The 16320-nt window shown below is 40.4% G+C and overlaps 1 protein-coding gene across 4 annotated transcripts in view; it reads right to left on the bottom strand.

Moving 5' to 3' along the window:
• dock10 (dedicator of cytokinesis 10) overlaps positions 1-16320 on the bottom strand; it is a 341361-nt gene that overhangs the window by 180943 nt on the left and 144098 nt on the right. For all 4 annotated transcript variants that reach the window (XM_060834855.1, XM_060834853.1, XM_060834857.1 and 1 more), the window contains exon 3: positions 16076-16165. In XM_060834855.1, coding sequence (XP_060690838.1) covers positions 16076-16165 — 90 coding nt within the window. The remainder of the gene's footprint in view (positions 1-16075; positions 16166-16320) is intronic.

Here is a 16320-nt window from a genome sequence, read left to right as displayed (position 1 = left end):
ACCATAATCCCAAACTAAACTAGTCCCATTTGCCTGTGCTTGGCCCATATCTCTCCAAACATTTCTTATTCATGTATTTATCCAAACTTCTTTTAAATGTTGCAATTGCGCCTACATCCATATAACTGTACTTACATCCACCACTTCCTCTGGAAGTTCATTCCAGATACGAACCACTCCCTGTGTAAAAAAATTGCTGTTCATGTTTTTTTTTAAATCTTTCTCCTCTCACCTTAAAAATATGCCTCCTTGTCTTGAAATATCCCACCATAGGTAAAAGACACCTGCCATTTATCTTATCTATACCCCACATGATTTTACAAGGTCAACTCTGAACATTCTACATTCCAGTGAAAAACGTCTCAGCCTATCTTGCCTCTCCTTATAAACCTCAAACCCTCCATTTCCAGCAATATCCTGCTAAATCACTTCTGAACCCTCTCCAGCTTAGTAATATCCTTCCTATAACAAGGAGACCAGAACTGGACACAGTATTCCAGGAGAGGCCTTAACATCGTCTTGTACAGCTTCAACATGATGTCCAAATCCTATACTCAAGGTCTGAGCAATGAAGGCAAGCATGCTAAACACCTTCTTAACCACACTATCTTTTTGTGATGCAAACTTCAAAGAATTATATACCTGAACCCCTTGATCTCTCTGTTCTACAACACTGTCCAAGGCCCTACTTTTAATTGTATACGTCTTGCCAATGATTCTTTTATCAAAATGCAAATGTTCCATTTATCCAAATTAAACTCAACCTACCACGTTTGGCTCATTGACCCAATTTATCAAAATCTCTTCGTAATCTTAACTTTTATCACTGTCCACTATACCATCAATCTTAGTGACACCCACTAACTTACTAACCATGCTTTCTATATTCTCTTTTAAATTATTTATATAAATGACAAACAAAAGTGGACCCAGTACTGATCCCTGTGGGACACTGCTAATCACAGGCCGCCAGTCCAAAAAACAATCCACCATCACTCCCTGTCTCCATTAAGCCAATTATGTATTCAATTTGCAAGATCACCCTGAATCCCATGTGATCTAACTTTGCCATTTAGTCTATCATGTGGAACTTTGTCAAAGGCTTTACTAAAGTCCAAGTAAATGTCTACCGCTCTGCCATCATCAGTCTTCTTGTTTACTTCCCCCAAAAACTCAAGCAAGTTTGTGAGATACAATTTCCCTCGCACAAAACCATGCTGACTATCCCAAATCATTCCTTGCCTCTCTGAATGCATATAAATCCTATCTTTCAGAATCACATCCAATAACCTACCCCCACCAAAGTCAGACTCACTGGTCTATCATTTCAAGGCCTCTCCTTACATCCCTTCTTAAACAAAGGCACAACATTCACCATTGTCTAGTCATTCAACACCTCACCCATATTTATAAATGATGCAAATATTTCTGCAAGGGACCATGCAATTTCCACCCTAACTTCCCACAATGTCCTGGGATACACTAGATCAGGTCCTGGAGATTTATCCATCTTTATATTTTCTGAGACTTCCAAAACTTCCTCTTCTGTACTGTTTTCAAAGCATCAATATTTCTTTCCCTGAGTTCTTATGCCCCCATTTCTTTCTCCAAGTAAAATCAGATGCAAAATGTTCAATTAATATCTCCCCATCTCCTGAGTTTCAACACAATGACGACCTCTTTGATCTTTAAGGAGCCCTACTCTCTCTCTCTCTCTCTCTCTAGTTGTTCTCTTGTTCTTAATGTACTTGTACAGTCTCTTTGAAATATCCTTAACCCTATTTGTCAAGGTTATCACATATCCTCTCTTTGCCTCATTGAAAGAACCAGCAAACAACATGGGTATTTTTAGCTTTCCACAGCCAAATCTGCCTATCTCCATTCCTATCTCTTGCCTGCACTGGGAGCCAGTTTCATCAATTCCAGCCATCACAAACTCTGGTGAAAATCCAGTTGGGGGAGAGCTTGGAGGATGGAGGATTTGGTCACCATGAAGGTCCAGGTGTGGAGTCAGGAATTGGCCTGACTTCTGATTCCCGCCTCAAGGGAAAACCCAGACTAAAAACCCAAAGATTCTTTTATTCAGAGTGAAAGTATAAAAGAGGAACTCTTAATGACTCATGGAAAAGCCCATTTTTGCAGTTGTGAATATTAGAAATTAAAATTAGCTGCTTTTCCTTCCAGTTCCATTAAATTAAATGAGGAGTCTAGCTCACTGCTGTAGTCATTATTTCTGACAAAGTAATTTAAAACTGCTTCTCGTAATTCAGACTGATAAATTAGCATGTTGTGTTGGAATATATAAAGCTTTTAAAAGGCTTGATTGACATTATGTCAAAGTTGCCAACATGCTCATTTTGTGAGCAAATAAATAGAATTGATGGGATTGAGGGAAGTCAAATTTGCAAGTACAGCCTGTGTATTTCCTCCATTCCTGATGTGGAGTGGCTTACAGTATGCAACTGGGCAGTTGGTTGAATGTGCAATAAAGTGTCCAAATGGTTTTGATGACCTTGATGCCAAATTCAGCATAAACTGTGTTGAGCAGATATGGTGCAAGCATCAGTTAGTTTTTCTCATTCTACAGTAGTTCAGACACTGACCCCTAGGAGGAGGGTCTTGGAGGCTACTGGTGATCAGTTTTTTTTTGTTTAGTTTTAAGTTGAACAAGAAATAGCTTCTCCTAGCTCCATAGAAATGCCATGGTTCTCACCATAACAAACATGAACTGCTCCCATTCACTTCACTTGGAAGTTTTCAGGATTCCAATCCAAGAAATGCAAAGGCATGTCAATAGCCACCTGCAGTTTGCCAGTTTTGTACCAATGAGGGCCAAACATCAATTCTCTACAAATCTCAAATGGATGATTTGTGGCACTAATGTATGTATAAAACAGAGGCTGAACTGAACCAGAAGTCGGCTCAGTGAAATTTTCAATGAGTTTCATGAACAGTTTATCTCCACTGCTAGCAAATGTTCGTGTGCTCGTGTCCCAAACTCGCCTCATTAACAAGGGGGTACCATGTCTCATTAGCATTCCTCTCATCTAATGCTAGCCAAACTTACCGTAAGGGAAGTATTTGCCACTGCTGGGATATCCTAGGACCGCTGTCATTGGTGCCATCTGTAAAAGACTGTTGTGCACCCAGTCAAGTACTGGTACTCTAGAGCTGCTGTGCACAGTTGAATTTACTTGCCCATTGACACAGCGGATAAGGGGAAAATCCATTCCACTTTGTTGCTCCCTCCTTTATGAACTTCCTTTATGAGTTGTCCCTCCTTCACAATTACAATCTGCTGTTCATCCCAGCATTCTATCTTCAATCCCCACAATTAAATTCCCTAATGTTCTTCCCACAGCCGTGGGACCTGATAACACAACCCCCAGTTTACTTTCAGTGTTTAGTTTCCAAGGACTGATCATGGCCCACCCATTGAGTGACAGTCCCAAACAATGAGCGACCAGTTCCATAACAGATACCTGTACAGCTCCCCAACTGTCTTCCTGTGATGCCCTACATTAGCTGCACAGGACTTAGAGGATTGAGTGTAATCCATTTCCCAGCCTATAGAGATACAGACCCCCTAAGCCTGATTGCCCTGAGTGGCTTACCATTCATGCCAAAGTCCTTGGATTCAGATCCATTATTGTCCTTGATTGGCTGCGCCAGGGTTCCCCTCCTTGGACTTTCAGACAGGGCTGATTGCTTGACAACATGCATTGTTTTCAGCATATATGTAGCTAACACATGATATTGAAGTAACACTGATATTGTATAGTGTCATACAGCAACCTATAACAACAATGAAAGGTACCAGTGTGCACAAAACGCAGAAATGTATTATGAATACAGTCGGTTCTGCTATAACATGATAGTTCCATTCTCAGGCAATCCTGTGATATAAGAAAATCGTGCAACACTCCATTTAAACTAATGGAGCCAGAATTGTGTTATAACCAATACATGCTTTAAAAGTTTGCACTTTAGAAATAGTGTCCCCAAATCATCAATTGCATTATAGTGAATTTGCATTAACAAAATGCACGTTCTAGCAGAATGACCTGTAGATCGGAGATGTGACTTGATGATGTGGCAAGGCTGGTACATATTGAATGCAAATGCCCGTAGATGTAAGATGTGTACAGTCATTGCCCACAGAAAGTGCCGAGAGGTTGATGCCTGTGTGCAATGTGAACGTACAGAGGAGTGCATGATGAATGGGAGTAGCCAAGTAATTGCTTAGACTTCCATGTCAGAAATTCTCAGTGTCTAGTTTCTATCAGGCAGGTGATAAAATAGGAGACTGCATATTCATGAAGCAGGATTAAGCAATAATTAATTTAAATAACACGTGATAATCTATGTTAGATTATCTTTTGAGAATCTTTTCTCGTTGTCAAACACTTGATTAGAAAATGGGATGTTTTGATCTCAATGCCAACAAGGGCTTTCCTGGACATCTCACCCAATTTCCCCAAATTTTTCGCCATAACCCATATCGTTCAGGGGCTGGGAAGGTTCCTCCCATTGGTTTTTTTTTTGCACATTGTAGAATCTGATGTTAATGTCCCGTTATTTCAATGGAAATGAAAATCAGGTACTTTCTTTAAAAGGTTGTGATTGGTGTATTCCCCAATTTTATACCCAGACAGTAATTTGAAAAACACCCTTAAACAGAACTTGAAACAAAAACGGAATTTGCTGGAGAAACTCAACAGGTCTGGCTGTATCTGAGGAGAGATAAACAGTGTTAACATTTTGAGTCCAGTGACCCTTCTTCAGAACATAGATGAAAGGTCAGTGGATTCAAAACATTAACTTTATAAAGCAAGCCTCTTCAGGAGATTTTAAGTTTAACAACCAAGTATAGAGAGGTGAATACATTCCTCTCTTTTAACTCCTTTTACATCTCTGAATTTTTATAAGGATACACTTTTTCAATTTAAGATCTACTTGATTGTGCACAAAGCTATGGAGAAACAAACCAGACAGATCTCCTGAATTAATTGTCATGATTCTCATGGGAAGTGAATAAGAAATCAAGCCCTACTATTTGACAAGTCAGCACAATTTTAAAACACGACCAATTTAATCTCTATGTTGGTTGGTGTCCAACTGTGACCACTATCTAAAATAAAACAAATTCACACCAGGTTTCATCAATGCAGAGTCTTTGAATGTTATTCCTTTTCACTCAAAGGGGGGGAAAGAGGGCATTCTAGCCTTGCTTGGAGCCTCTGGAGATCTGAGAGCATAAATGCTCTCTTTCCTCTCAGTTCTGTGACAAACTGCTACTTAGAACCAATCCTAAAGCTATTGCTGGCCAATTTTATTTTTAAAGACACCTGCTGCCGGTATGTAACTCCAAAATATCAAATACAGTTGCAGCAAAAGTTATGTACTCTTGGGTAATCAATGAATGACATCACAATTTCACTTTTGCATCAAATTATGAAAATGAACAATTGGTTCCTGCAGCACAACTGTCCACACTTCCATTTTGCAATTTATTTTTTCAAATAAAATACATGTAGTCCTTACACAAACAAATTGAGTAGTTTCGCTGTAAACTTACTCATAATAAGGTATGACAATCATTAAAAAGGTAAAATCTAGCCTTAAATTCCATCACACACATGTTAGCATTCAAGCTAACAGAACAATTGTGGGTGGAGGGGAGGTGGAAGTTAAAGAAAAGATTGTGGAAGAATTATATGTTTCAATGTTGATGTTGAAGTCCTTGGTGCTGACTGTGGATAAAGTGGAGGCAGTCTCTTTAACTGCAATCAACCCCTTTCCCTGAGTAGATGCTATAGACCTTGAAGCTCCTCTTTCTCTGTGAGTGCATTCCAATTTGTAAATGGAATAGAGTCTCAGCTTGACACCAACATTTTTTACAAACCCACTGACTCCCACAGCTACCTGGATTACACCTCTTCCCACCCTACCTCCTGCAAAAATGCCATCCCGTATTCCCAATTCCTCCGCCTCTGCCATATCTGCTCCCAGGAGGATCAGTTCCATCAGAGAACACACCAGATGGCCTCCTTCTTTAGAGACTGAAATTTCCCTTCCTCCGTGGTTAAAGGTGCCCTCCAACGCATCTCGTCCACATCCTGCACCTCTGCCCTCAGACCCCACCCCTCCAAACATAACAAGAACAGAACCCCCCTAGTGCTCACCTTCCACCCAACCAACCTTCACATAAACCATAACATCTGATGACATTTCCAAACGGACCCCACCACCAGGGATATATTTCTCTCCCCACCCCTTTCCGCCTTCTGCAAAGACCACTCCCTCTGTGACTACTTGGTCAGGTCCACGCCCCCCAACAACCGACCCTCCCCTCCTGGCACCTTCCCCTGCCACCGCAAGAAATGCAAAACCTGTGCCCACACCTCCTCCCTCACCTCCATCCAAGGCTCCAAAGGAGCCGTCCATATCTATCAAAGTTTTACCTGCAATTCACCAATATCATTTATTGTGTCCGTTGCTCCCGATGCAGTCTCCGCCAATTGGGGAGATTGGACGCCTCCTAGCAGAGCGCTTTAGGGAACATCTCTGGGACACCCGCATCAATCAACCCCACCACCCTGCGGCCCAACATTTCAACTCCTCCTCCCCCTCAGCCGAGGACATGGAGGTCCTGGGCCTCCTTCACCGCCACTCCCTCACCACCTGACGCCTGGAGGAAGAACGCCTCATCTTCCGCCTCAGAACACTTCAACCCCAGGGCATCAATGTGGACTTCACCAGTTTCCTCATTTCCCCTTCCCCCACCTCACCCCAGTTCCAAACTTCCAGCTCAGCACTGTCCCCATGACTTGTCCTACCTGCCTATCTTCCTTTCCACCTATCTACTCCACCCTCCTCTCTGATCTATCAACTTCATTCCCACCCCCCATTCACTCATTGTACTCTTTGCTACCTTCCCCCACCCTCCTCCCTGACCTATCACCTCCATCCCCATCCCCATCCCCATTCACCTACTGTACTCTATGCTACTTTCTCCCCACCCCCAATCTCCTCTCATTTATCTCTCCACGCTGCAGGCACTCTGCCTCTATTCTTGATGAAGGGCTTTTGCCTGAAACGTTGATTTTCCTGCTCCTCGGATGCTGCCTGAACTGCTGTGCTTTTCCAGCACCACTCTAATCTAGAATCTGGTTTCCAGCATCTGCAGTCCTTGTTTTTACCTAGCTTGAGATTTGCATAGTGAGAAAGGGGTGATGTTACATTCTGAAAGGAGTTATTCTTCTTGAAGTTACTGATTTCTGTAGTACAACCACAAGTTTGTCATCATAGCTTCTCATAAAAGGGGAGATTTTCATTTGTGAATCCTTGCTATTGGCCAATAATGAGGACACTCCATTTTTGAACGTTTTGCTAATCTGTTGTCAGAGTTCCTCAGTTATAGATACAAATGTTTAAATCCTTCGCTTTGCAATAACAAGATTCAGAGCATGTTCTTTGTTCAAGAAGTACCTGTAATCAGGATATCTCACCCCAAGACATGCAAATGTATGAGTGTAAGAGTAAAATTCATCATCTGGAATATATTTACTTAGATAATTATCCTTTTCAGGCAAGTGGTAGCCAGCTTTGACCATGTTATTTGGATGTTTCTTTTTAATGTTGACAGCTTGGTTTCAGTTCAGGTGACTTTAGTGGCCATCTTAAAAAGTGTCCCAGCTCATTTTCAATTGGGTTCTCTCAAACCAAAGTCGAAAGTTTTTAAATTAATCAAAGAGATTTCATAGTCTGTGTCTTATATGGTCATGACATAAAACAATGTATTTACCACCGTTATTTCTGCACTTGTGTTAATACAAATAGTCTGTTTTTGTTTGTACTACCAATTTTCTTCTGAATATCTCATCTTTTTTCTGACAAGTAAAAATCTTACAATCTGAAACTTGTCATCATTCTTGCTGTTACTCTAAATTCCTTACAAGACACCAATACTCTTTTAAAAGTAACAGATTGGAAATAGTAGATAATGATCTAATTTATTTAAGTAAGACTATATTTTCTTTGACTTTCAATCAAATCAACATCTTGAAGTGAACAAAATTGATCAAGTTGCCTCAATGTTGACACAGAACAATAAATAATCATACCTAAAAATTGTTTATTCACATTTCTAACTGCATTTACTTGCGGATTTTATGCCTTTTTGTGGTTTTATGTTTCCTGTTTTAAAGTATATAACTTACATCAATCCATATGAACACTCATAAAGTCTGTCAGGCCATTAGTCAAAATTGTTTTGAATGTTGTTCAGTTTTGTTGTGGTTGTGGGTACGTTTGTTCATTTTTGTTGTAATCATGTGGCCATGTAGCTTGGAGTTAACTAAAGTTTTATATGAGTACATTCATTATCCTTCAATTGTTTTTCAAAAATACCAAAGGATCCTATCTGAAATCTACTGTTAACTTGTGGAAGTTTTGGCGGTTTTATGTTATGCACCTGCACCCACAGAGAGTTATCAAGAAAAACAAAATTGTTTCAATTGAAGGACTCACAGCCGACATCAAGAGGTGACTCTCATCTCATCACATGTACTGAGTTTTAGAGACCTTGTGGTGCAGTGGGAGCATCCTTGCCTCTCAACCAGGAGGCCTGAGTTCAAGTCCCAACTGCTCCAAAGGTTTATAATAACATCTCCGAACAGGTTTATCAGAAAGTATTTATGTGCTGAATTTTAAAAGGAACTATGCGCTCCTATGTCCTGCTACAAAATTGCATTTGAGTTTGATACTCTATTGCAATGCATATTCAAAACATCTGTTGTGCATCAGCCAAGGAAGACAGTTATCATTTCAATCAATTTCTGAGCTAAATAATACTGATGGCTAAAGGAAAATAATTTAGCTATTACCCTTACACAATGTAATGGTCTGTGAAAAATTGATGTTAACCCTAAGTTTTAGATGTTCCTGTTACTTTGTAAACAGCTGATATGTGAATCGTCATTGACAAAGCTCCTGTTTCCTCATGTACTTCATATTTTGTCCCCAAAAGGCAAACACTTCACAATGAAAAATAGCCCATGAGAGTAGATGAACTTCAGATGTTGTCTTGATCCGTGTTTGTCATTTCTGGCTAATAAAATATGGTTTAATTTGGCCTCGGCTTGCTTTCTTTCAAACAACTGTAACAAATTCCCAAAACTGACGAGGTTATGAGCATTTGTTTTTCGTGATAGTTCAACTTCATGTCTACTCAACATTTATCATGTGAAACGAAAACATGGTCTTTTAGCCTGACAGACGATGGTTAAATGGCCTGAACTACATACATAGAACAATACAGCGCAGAACAGGCCCTTCGGCCCTTGATACTGCACCGACCTGTGAACTATTCTCAGCTCATCCCCCTACACTATCCCATCATCATCCACGTGCTTATCCAAGTTGTTTAAATCTCCCTAATGTGGCTGAGTTGACTACATTGGCAGGTAGGGCATTCCACGCCCTTATCACTCTCTGAGTAAAGAACCTGCCTCTGACATTTGTCTTAAATCTATCACCCCTCAATTTGTAGTTATGTCCCCTCGTACAAACTGACGTCATTATCCTAGGAAAAAGATTTTCACTGTGTACCCTATCTAATCCTCTGTTCATCTTGTACATCTCTATTAAATCCCCTCTTAGCCTTCTTCTTTCCAATGAGAACAGACCCAAGTCTCTCAGCCTTTCCTCATATGACCTTCCCACCAAACCATCTTTCACTAAACCCTAGCTGGTGATGTAGTGGCAATGTCACTGGACTAGTAACCTAGAACTCCAGGCTAGTGTTTAGAGCTTCTCAGGTACAGTGGTAGCATTACTACCTCTGGATCAGAAGGTCCATGTTTAAGTTTCACCTGACCTAACGATGTGTGGTAACGTGCCTGGGGATTGGTTAACGTAACTATAATGATTAATTATTTCTTTCCAAACAAATGGAAGCTATTCCTTGGCAAGTTGTATTGCTGAAATCCCACTCCTTTGCCCCGGTTTCAAGACCAGTTTGATCATTGATTTGACACCATTCCCACAAATTACACTAGTCAATTTCATATCGTGGAAGAGGTTCCAAATGGAAGCTCACCCAATCACATCTTTTAAACTATTCATCTTGAGAACAACCCTTTTAGCTTCGCTATCTTTATGTTCAGCAAATAAATCACCATCCTCCATCTCTTTTACTTGTTTAACGCAATTTACATCTTTGAATCATAGAATCCCTACAGTGTAGACACAGTCTGCACCAAACCTCCAAACAGGATCCCATCCAGACCCAGTTCCCCAGCCCCATCCCCATAAGCCCGCATCTACCGTGGCTAATCCACCCAAACTGCACATCCCTGGACACTAGAGGCCAATTTAGCATGGCCAATGCACCCAACCTGCATACCTATGGACATCTATGAATCCTCAAATCAAAGTAACACAAACTTGCATGTACATGGCGCACACAGAGGAGTTCCTCAGGGTAGTGTTCTGGGCCGACCACTTTCAGCTGCTTCTTCAATGAGTTTCCCTCCATCATAAGGTCAGAAATGGGGATGTTTGCTAATGATTGTACAATATTTAGCACCATTCACAACTGCTCCACTATTGAAGCAGTGCATGTTGAAATGCAACAAGATCTAAATGATATTGAGGTTTGGACTGACAAGTGGCAAGTAACATTTGCACCACACAAATGTCAGGCAATGACTATCACCAATAACAGACAAGCTAATCACAGCTCTTGACATTCAGTGGTGTTAACATCACTGAATTCCCCACTATCACCATCCCTGGAGTTGCCATTTATCAGAAACCCAACTTGGCACACCACATAAACACAGTGACCACAAGAGCAGGTCAGAGGCTGGGATTACTGTGGCAAGTAACTCGTCTCCTGACTCCCCAAAACGTGTCCACCATCTACAAGGATAAGTCAGAAGTGTGCTGGAATACTCCCCACTTGCCTGGTTGGGTGCAGCTCCAACAACACTCAAGAAGTTTGATACCATCCAGGACAAAGCAGCCTGCTTTATTGGTGCCACATCCACAAACATCTACCCTGTCCACCACCAACATTCAGGAGCAGTAATACCTACAAGATGCACCGTAGAAATTCACCAAAGATCCTTAGATAGCACTTTCCAAACCCACAGCCAGGTTAGCAGATTTATAGAAATACCACCACCTGTAAGTTCCTCTCTAAGCCACTCACCATTGTGACATTGAAATATATTGCAGTTCCTTCAGTGCCACTGAGTCAAAGTCCTGAAATTCCCTCCATAAGGTCACTGTGTCAACTCCAGCAAGTGGACTGCAGCAGTTCAAGAAGGCAGCTTACCACCACTTTCTCAAGGGCAACTAGGGATGGGCAACAAAAATGCTGACCAGCCAGTAACACCCACATTAGTGAATTTTTAAAAAGTTAGCGTTGTTATCAATTGCCAGCTTTGATTCAAATGTGACAAGCATGACCATATTTCACTCTTCTCAGCCAAAAGCACAAAATCATTCCAAAATCATCCTTCAGGACTTTCACTCTTCATTAACCATGACCTCAAACTCTACATTCTGCTTCCTCCACCATCACTTCATATTCCAAGTTTGTACGTTATTCTTTATATCTCTAAGATAAAGTCTTTCCATTAAGCTGCATTCTGCGCTTGATTATTAACCTGTGAACCTCTCCAATCCTAAACTCTTCAGACTTTAAAATTTCTCCCCATCAATCCCCATAATCTATCTTCATAGCCCTTTCCAGGATCATCTCTCTGGCAAGCTCACCTCCTGCTTCCTTACTTCCTTCCTCATTCAACCCGCAAATACACCCCCGAATTCTCTGACCTCTCTCTCTCTATTCCTCTCTCTGTCTCTCTCTCTCTCTCTCTCCCTCCCTCTCTACGCCCTTTCTCATTTTCTGTTCCTGTTATCTCATCCTTGGAAAATCTCCTTTATTTATTTGACATTAATTTCATCAATTCTCTGAACCTATCATGTCTTCACATCTTTTTTAATTAGGATACCTCCTTAAAGTGCTTTGGGATGTCTTGTGTGTTAACCTGCTCTGTGAATGCAATCTTGCTGTGTACTACCAATGGATTATGGTATTGAAAAATGTGTTGTTTCTAATTTCTGAACTGTTTATTTTCTTTCGTATTTGTTCAACAAATGGTAATATATCTTATCTTTTAGGGAGCATATTTCAATCATTCACACAGAGTCATGGTTGCCATTAGGAAATCTTGGCTCACCCTAACTTTGAGTGAGAATTTTTTTTTCAATAGAATCTCCTTCCAGAACATATTAAGAAGTTTGCCCCATGTTGAGCAGGGAACACTGCAGAATCTACTGCAGCCAGGAAGATCAGCTTCCTCTGCTGGAGTGGCAATCATAGCAAGGTGAAGATAGGATGAGAGGAGATGGGTGCATTTCAATTGCATGTGGCTGGAGGAGCGGGTGAGTAGGTGAGACCCAATTACGTAAAGGGAAAAAGTGGAAAATGCAGCCAATTAAGGCTGGAAGACAAACAGCATGAGATAGGTAGCTTTATTTTAATACTTATTCAACAAGTCTACTGGGGTAGATGACTGCTCACTCTCTTGTTTCCATCCCACTTCCACTAAACCTAAATTTGGTGAATTTGGGCCCAGTTAAATTCGGGAGAGATTTTCTTTTATTTAAACCTGTTGTCCAACCAAAATCCACATCTTCCTTAGGGGCTTAATATGATATTCTAATTACCAAAATCATTTTAAAATTGAATTATGTCGTAAATAATAAGTGAGTAGCCAATGTATTTTCACAATTGGAGGAAGATTCAGGGAAGGCATAGTCCAGCCCTGAAAACACTGAGGGCTGAGGAGGATAACAATCTAAGCAAGTCAATTAGCTTAAAATGCGAACACAAAACAACACAGCATGTATTTACATTTATCCAAAATCAGGTAAGTACTGAAGGTTTGAATTATTATGTTTTACAATTATCTCAGAATATCAGTTCAGTGGAACACAGTTCCAGTTAAGGCAGCTGAAGTTGTTTTGATCAACTCCTTCTCAAAGAACATAAACAGCCATCACTTCCTGACTATACCAACAACTCTGTGTTCCAGGATTGAAATGTGCTACCTTAAGGATATGGTATATTACCAATCGCCTGTTGAACAAATACAAAGGAAGGTAAACTATTAACAGAGTTAAAACTCCACATATTTTTAAAGATATAATTCATTCATAATACATAGCAAAACCACACGGAATGAAAGTGATGATTCTACCATATGAAGAATATCATCAATTACTTTGTGATATACAATGCCTCTTGTGCTAATTGGCCTGGAGATAGTTATAGTGACAGGCCCAAGAAAAATAGAGGAATGCGAAAAAGTACTATATACTCTTGAATATCATAATCTTTGAAAATCAGAGACTATTTATGGAGAATATGTCTTCAAATTCCATTATGTTTCTTGAAGACCACTATCATGAATATAGGTTATTGATAGTGTGAGGCTTAGTTAGCTTTTTAATCACTCAGAGCCCACTTTGTTAAAAAAAATCACTGACAAAGCTCAATATTTATAGTTCAGTCCCAACTGACCTTGAGTACATTATGGCGAATCACCTTCTTATAAATTACAACCCATGTGAAGGTGCTCTATGATTTTGCCCCAACAGAACGGTCTTTGACTTCATGGAAAAGAACAGGACAGAAGGAGGTCATATCAATCTACCACTGTTGGGCCGAGCTCTATCAAACCAAGTTGTCCCACTCTCCCAAATCCCTGAGACCTTTTTCCTTTAAGCAGAAATATTGTGAGGGTATGGGGAAAAAGAGTGGGGAACAGGAATAAATGGCAAAAAAAAACTTGGAGTTAGTGGCATTCTCATTTGCCTGCAGTCCTGTACTTTTGGCTGGTCAGTTTCAGAGATTATGCAGAAAAAGCATTGGTGGGCTGCTGCAGAGCATCTTATATTTGGCACGGACTGTGCACTAGTGGCAAAGTAATTGTCTCTGATGAACAGGTTGCTGATTCAATGGTCTGTTTTGTCCTGGATGGTATTTTGATCATTCCTGGAACTGCACTCATCCAGAGAGTGCAGCTGATTCCATCACATTCCTAGCTCACTCTTTGAGGTCTTGGAAGAGCTTTGGAAATCAGGAGAGGAGTTACTCATCACAGAATGTTTAGTCTGCTCTTATAGCCACGATATTTGTGCAGAATTTTGATTGAGGGTGAGGGGAGTGGATTTAACAATGATAATGCTATTAAATGCCATGGAGAAACAGACTCTCTTTTGTTGGAGATTGATAATTCTTGGCATTTATGTAGCATGAATGTAGCTTGCTACTTACCAGCCCATGCCTGGATGTTATCCAGTTTTTGCTGCATAAGGAAATGAATTGCTTCATTTTCTGAGGAGTTGCAGGTTGAACTGAATGCTGTGCAATTATTAGCAAACAGTCCTACTTCTAATCCTATGATATCTTAAGAAAAGTCATTTATTTAGCAGTTCAAAATGTTTGGGATTAGACAATGTCCTGAGCAACCCTTGCAGCAATATCTTGAGATGACTGGCCTCTTAACAGGAACAGCCAATGTCCTTTGCACTTCTGTAACTCAGTCAGCGGAGAGTTTTCCTCCAAACCTCACTGAATTCAATTTTACAAGGTCTGCTGACCACCACACACAGTTGACTGCTTGATCACACTCACTTCACACTTGGAATTCAGCTGTTTTAGAAAAATAGAAAGAATTGTGGCATAAATATCAAGCCCATTTGGCCTATCCGGTTTATATAACTGAAAAAAGCTGACCAGTATTGTCATTTCTTTCAGCTTTAGATACATAACTCAGGAGGTTATGGCAATTCAAGTACCAATCCAAATGTGTTTGAATGCAATGAGGATTACAGTCTGCACCTCCATTTCAGGCAGTCCAACCAGGGTTTTATAGGACAGCAATGGCCTATCCACTGGCCAGAAAATATTGGGTAACAAGTGCTGGAATGGAGTTAGGTTGAGATTGGTTTGCTGGGGCCAAGCAGAAAGGCCTGGGTGAAGATACAAGGATGTTTATTTATAAAGGTGAAGGAGATATTTCTGTAGGGGAGCCCATTGCCAATGTACAGTCATTCATGGGCCACAGAATGCCTGATCAACAGGGCATACTTATCAATCTATTCATGTGGCAGTGCCCAGCTACTGCTTGTAAAATAGTTTCAGTGACAGGCTAAGGCCATACTGGCCCTTTAGGGGTACAATTGGACCCAGGGTGGGAGAACCAACAATACACATGTAAACCACATGGAATGCAATGAGAATGCATGTCACAATTTTTTCCCCTCCCCTACCTCCATTATACTAACTTCCCATTATGCTCCAACAGTATTTCTGGGCTCCCATATAATTCCACGTTTGAGTCAAAGTGGTAATAAGGTCTGATAGATTCATTATGTTAATGTTAAATTAAATTCTGTTTCAATGGCAGGCGCTGATTACATTCTGTAAGGTAGCAGCAAAGTGGTAGAGCTAATTTACCTTTACAGTTGTGGTTTGAGCTATTTAACATGGAAGAAATTAGATCTGGAGTGTAACCAGTCATCTAAAACAATTACAATGAATGGTTTTAAACTGTCGGTACAGCGTAGTTCTATAATAGCATGGACTATGCAGGTAAGCTTAGTCAACTTGCTGTGTTAGTATTCTTTCCAATGCCACTGACACAATTATTTTGTCAAAACAAATTCCTAAAGTGAACAGAAAAGAAAATCATACAGAATGATAGATTTGTTGCATTACAGACTAATTTGATTGTTATTTTTTTATTGGAGGTTTGACATGAGTCCAACAGCAAGAGTAAAAGCCAACAAGCATCATCACTGAGTCAATTACGACGTTTTCTTGCATCTATTTTAATGTAACTCAAAATGACTTACATTACTGAGTGAGCATGGGACAAGAAGGAGCTCATGCAATTCATCAAATGTCATTTAAACTAATCTGCTGTCTTCAATACTGCCAAGCAATTGACACAGTATGGTAGTATCCTCCGATATATACTCCGACCTTTACCTGTCTTACGAGGAGATTTTCCGCTTCATTTACTGCCCCTTCAGGCACTGTGGAACATATGGTACGTCTTTCCCTTGGGATTGATGATACCTGGACAGAAAGAAACAGTAATCCTTTGTTAGATATTGTTCGAGAGATTTGGTGCTCTTGTGTTTTGAATGTCCACTCATAAGCACAAAAAATGGAAACAATGTGAAAACGTGTTGCATGCCTAATTTCAGAGACAGTTCCATTTATTTTCCCTC

Source organism: Hemiscyllium ocellatum, chromosome 13 (assembly GCF_020745735.1).
Source record: "Hemiscyllium ocellatum isolate sHemOce1 chromosome 13, sHemOce1.pat.X.cur, whole genome shotgun sequence".
Lineage (NCBI taxonomy): Eukaryota > Metazoa > Chordata > Chondrichthyes > Orectolobiformes > Hemiscylliidae > Hemiscyllium > Hemiscyllium ocellatum.
The sequence above is the reverse complement of the archived record's forward strand: the minus strand, read 5'-3'. Positions and strand labels throughout refer to the sequence as shown.